The sequence below is a fragment of the Triticum dicoccoides genome, chromosome 5B (genome assembly GCF_002162155.2).
Source record: "Triticum dicoccoides isolate Atlit2015 ecotype Zavitan chromosome 5B, WEW_v2.0, whole genome shotgun sequence".
Lineage (NCBI taxonomy): Eukaryota > Viridiplantae > Streptophyta > Magnoliopsida > Poales > Poaceae > Triticum > Triticum dicoccoides.
Window position 1 is genome coordinate 426805169 of NC_041389.1, and position 3865 is coordinate 426809033.

At 44.6% G+C, this 3865-nt stretch overlaps 1 protein-coding gene across 1 annotated transcript; it reads right to left on the minus strand.

Annotated features, from left to right (window-relative positions):
* Positions 1 to 944: 944 nt before the first annotated feature.
* On the minus strand, positions 945 to 2363 carry LOC119309902 (1-aminocyclopropane-1-carboxylate oxidase 1-like). The gene is made up of 2 exons (XM_037585809.1): positions 2131 to 2363; positions 945 to 2016 (listed from the first exon to the last, which is right to left on the minus strand). Exons 1-2 carry the CDS (start codon positions 2242 to 2244, stop codon positions 1177 to 1179), a joined length of 954 nt encoding a protein of 317 aa, XP_037441706.1. The 5' UTR covers positions 2245 to 2363; the 3' UTR covers positions 945 to 1176.
* Positions 2364 to 3865: the final 1502 nt, after the last annotated feature.

A 3865-nucleotide genomic window follows, 5' to 3' on the forward strand; every position in this document is an offset into this window, starting at 1 on the left:
ACCGGCCCATTCACACACGTGTAGTTGTAAAAATAGCAAATGAATATGGGAGAAAACGAAATGCAACCGGGGATCAAACCCGGATCTCCTCCATAGGAGATAGCGGCGCTAGCGACTCCGCTCCGTGCTGAGTTCGTGATGCAGGGCGCGACCTACTTAATGTAAAAGAGCCGATTTTCTCCAACGTTTTTTCTGTTTTATTCAGTTTTCTCCATGTTTTACTTTGTTTATTTTCTCTTTTTTCTCTGTTTTTTTTCATTTTTTTCATTTTTATTCATTTTTTTGCATTTGTTTCTTCAGTTTTTTCTTTGTTATTTTGTTTTTTTTTATTTCCTTGCTTTTCTTAGTTTGTTTTGGTTTTCATTCTACATTTTTTGTATATTTCAACAACATTTTTCTGATAAAAGTTTAACACTTTTTTCAGTACAAGTTTAACATTTCTGTACTATGTGTTTAACATTTTTTCTACACACGTTTTTCATTATTTTTCAAATACAAGATTAACATTTTTTTAGTACATGGACAACATTTTTCCTTTGTTTTATTTTGTTTCTTTTTCGGTTTTCTTTTGTTTGGTTTTTTTCATTCTACATTCTTATATACATGATCACCATTTTTCTAAATACCCGTTCAATATTTTTAAATACTTGTTCAACATTTTTATATACATGATCAACATTTTTTCAAATGCTTGTTCAATAATTTTTAAAATACTTGTTCAACATTTTTATATACATGATAAAGATTTTTCAAATACTTGTTCAACGTTGTTCAAATACTTGTTCAACATTTTCTAAATACTCGTTCAATATTTTTATATACACAATGAACATTTTTTTCAAATACTTGTTCACCATTTTTCAAATGCCGTTTGAAGAGTGTTTTTTGTATATACTATAATTTTTCAACTGTAAGAAAAATCGCATCGGATGAAACCGGTGACATCATTCAACCGAGGCTTCGTTTAGTCTTTGAGCATTGGTCGCTTAGCAGAAACAACATGATACATCTCCCGCAAAAAAACAACAACAACATGACACGTCATAAAACGAAGCATAAATTAGCTACCAAACACACGCGAGAAAAGAAAGAGTACTCGTGACAAACACATGACCGACCCCACGGCAACTAGCAATCTGTGTGACTCGACACAGTTTTGAAGCTTTATTCAGGCCTCTATGCAGTAGCGATGAGGTTGGAGCTCTGGCTCTCCATGGACTTGAAGGCCTCGAACCTGGGTTCCTTGTCCTCGAACTTGTGGCGCACGTACAGCTTCATGTAGTCCTCGAACACGAACCTGGGGTACGCCCCGCCAGCCGCCTCCGCCAGCGCCGGCGCCGGGAAGATGACGGCGTCGCTGCCAGGGTTGTAGAAGGATGCGATGGACATACGGTTGCCGTCGGTCTGCGCGACCACGCGGTGGAGCACGCTCTTGTACCTGCCGTTGGTGATCACCTCCAGCTGGTCGCCCAGGTTGACGACGATGGAGTGGCGCGTGGGCGGCACGTCCACCCACTCGCCGTCCTTGAGCAGCTGGAGCCCGCCGACGCGGTCGTCCTGGAAGAGCAGGATGATGCCGCCGGCGTCGGTGTGCGCGCGGAGGCCCTTGACGAGGTCCGGGCGCGGGCACGGCGGGTAGCTGCTGACCTTGGTGCCGAAGGTGGGGACGCCCTTGGAGCCCCGGAACGCCCGCGTGAGATACCCCTTCTCCAGGCCGAGGTTCTCGCAGAGCAGGTCCAGCAGCCGCTCCGCCAGCCTCTCCAGCTCCGCCGCGAACTGCTTCATCACCCGCCTGTAGTCGTCGTCGAGGTCGGGTATCTCGGCGATGTTGGCCTCCGGGAGGTGGCGCACGAAGAAGGTGCTCTCCCAGTCCAGGTTCTCCGCCGCCCTGCCGCCGCCCTCCAGCGTCTTGCTGGCGAACTCGAGGAACCTCTGCTCGCGCACCCTCTTGTAGTGCTCCTTGGTCATCTTCTCCACCTTGTCCATCAGCTCCGTCGAGATGCCGTGGTCCAGGACCTGCACGCACCACCGAAAAAGAGAGAGAGAGAGAGAGAGCAGATGAGCATTAAGGATAGATCGATAAGGAGATTTATCCTGTCAGATTATGCCATGTTAGTGCTGTGTATTCACCTGGAAGAAGCCCCAGTTCTCGCATGCATCGTGCAGAAGATTCATCGCCGCGGGCCGCTCCTCCCCGCGGAGCAGACCCATGTCGATGATCGGGAATGACAATGTCGATGCCATCTTACCATCTTGATTCGAGACAAGCTGCGTCTCCGGATGTTTCTTCTTGCCTACCGAGCTTCAGAGCTTGCCTGATGCTGTATGAAGGAGTCAGGAGTGCGGTGCCTGGAAGAAGGCAGCCTTGGGTGCAATTTATAGCCTCGATCGACCAGGCACCCAAAATGCTTCGACCAGAGAATTGCAAAAATAAAATAAAATGCTTCGACTAGAATGGGTCGACCTTGGTTGTACACCCCTCTAGTATTACTTTTTATGCTAAATCAACGAGAAATAATATGGAGCGGACGAAACTAATATGAAACGGAGATTGTACTCTAGAATTATTAGCAGTCATTATGCTAAATCTTTCAATTAGAATCACGCAATAAATTATGATGGTCATATTGAATTTCAAAGATATTCTTGTGGGCTTTAAAGTGTTGGATCTCCACTCTTAAAAGGAGTTGATAGGCCAGCATCCACAGTTTAATTTCGCCTTACCTCCCGCCATCACCTCTTCACGCTAGGTTTTTCACCCTCACACTCAAAACCCAATCAATTCGTCCGACCCTCCTTTCATTTTTTTTTCATGCTTGCTTTGACAGGTGCTGATTCAATTCAATCATGTAAATAATATGTAATTAAAAATTCAAAGATAACGTCATATATATGAGATCACCGTCCTAAAAGATACATAAGAGATCTTTCTCAAATAACCTTCCAAAACAAACTGAGATATTCTTCAATAACAAATTGATAATCCCGCACACTACGACATCTGCTATTGAATGACAATCACAACTTTCCGAATACAATAAAAATAACATATATTTTTACTTACCAAATCGCATATTTCAGCTACTATTAAAACTCAATCTGCATGTCCTCCCATAGTTTGAACACATCCTCCACTCCCATCGATCCGATTTTTATGCAAATATGAAACCCACCTCCCATCTGTTTTTTTTCATAAAGAACTAACTTCCACCCCGTGGTGATTTCTATTTTTCACCTACCAAAGCCTATCGATCAGCACGAGGCCCACCACAAATATGGGTACCGATCCCTCCTCTCCAGGCTCTTTTCATACATAGTTAACTTTCACATGATCAGAAGTTTTCTACCCTTGCGCGCGACACATTAAAAGTGCCTGACATGACTGCTCTCCCGTCTCACCACCACATGCCCCGGTGTGGCTAACCCCTAACCGCCCTCGGGAAGGATGCATCCGTAGGTGCCGCACAACATTGTCGTTCCTTCATCGAGCGGCCGTGCCGCCGCATCCACCCTTGTGCCCAACCCTTCCTTCTTGCTCAATTTCACCTATAACATCATGGTGACTGCCATTCAATACTACTGTATTCCCTCGTTGGCTATGGTTGTTACCTCTACTTTGTTCTAACACGTCGAGGCTTGGCCTCCTCCTCCTACTCCCTCCCTCCCTCCCTCCTCTCTCTCTCTCTCTCTCTACCATGGCATGCTAATGAACACAAATGCGACGGATTAAATACTCATGAATATTCCGACGGCGTAATTTGATGCAGAGAAAGCACGATCAATTCCATAAAACTGTTAAGTTTGAGATTATAATTTGGTTGACGCCACCTGTTTGTTATTTTTCATACAAAAAATTAAGCTTCAT

Coding starts and splice junctions, on each gene's coding strand:
- LOC119309902 (XM_037585809.1), bottom strand. CDS start 2,244: ATGGCATCGACATTGTCATTCCCGATCATCGACATGGGTCTGCTCCGC. Junction 2,017..2,130: donor AGAACTGGGGCTTCTTCCAG/GTGAATACACAG, acceptor TGGTGCGTGCAG/GTCCTGGACCACGGCATCTC.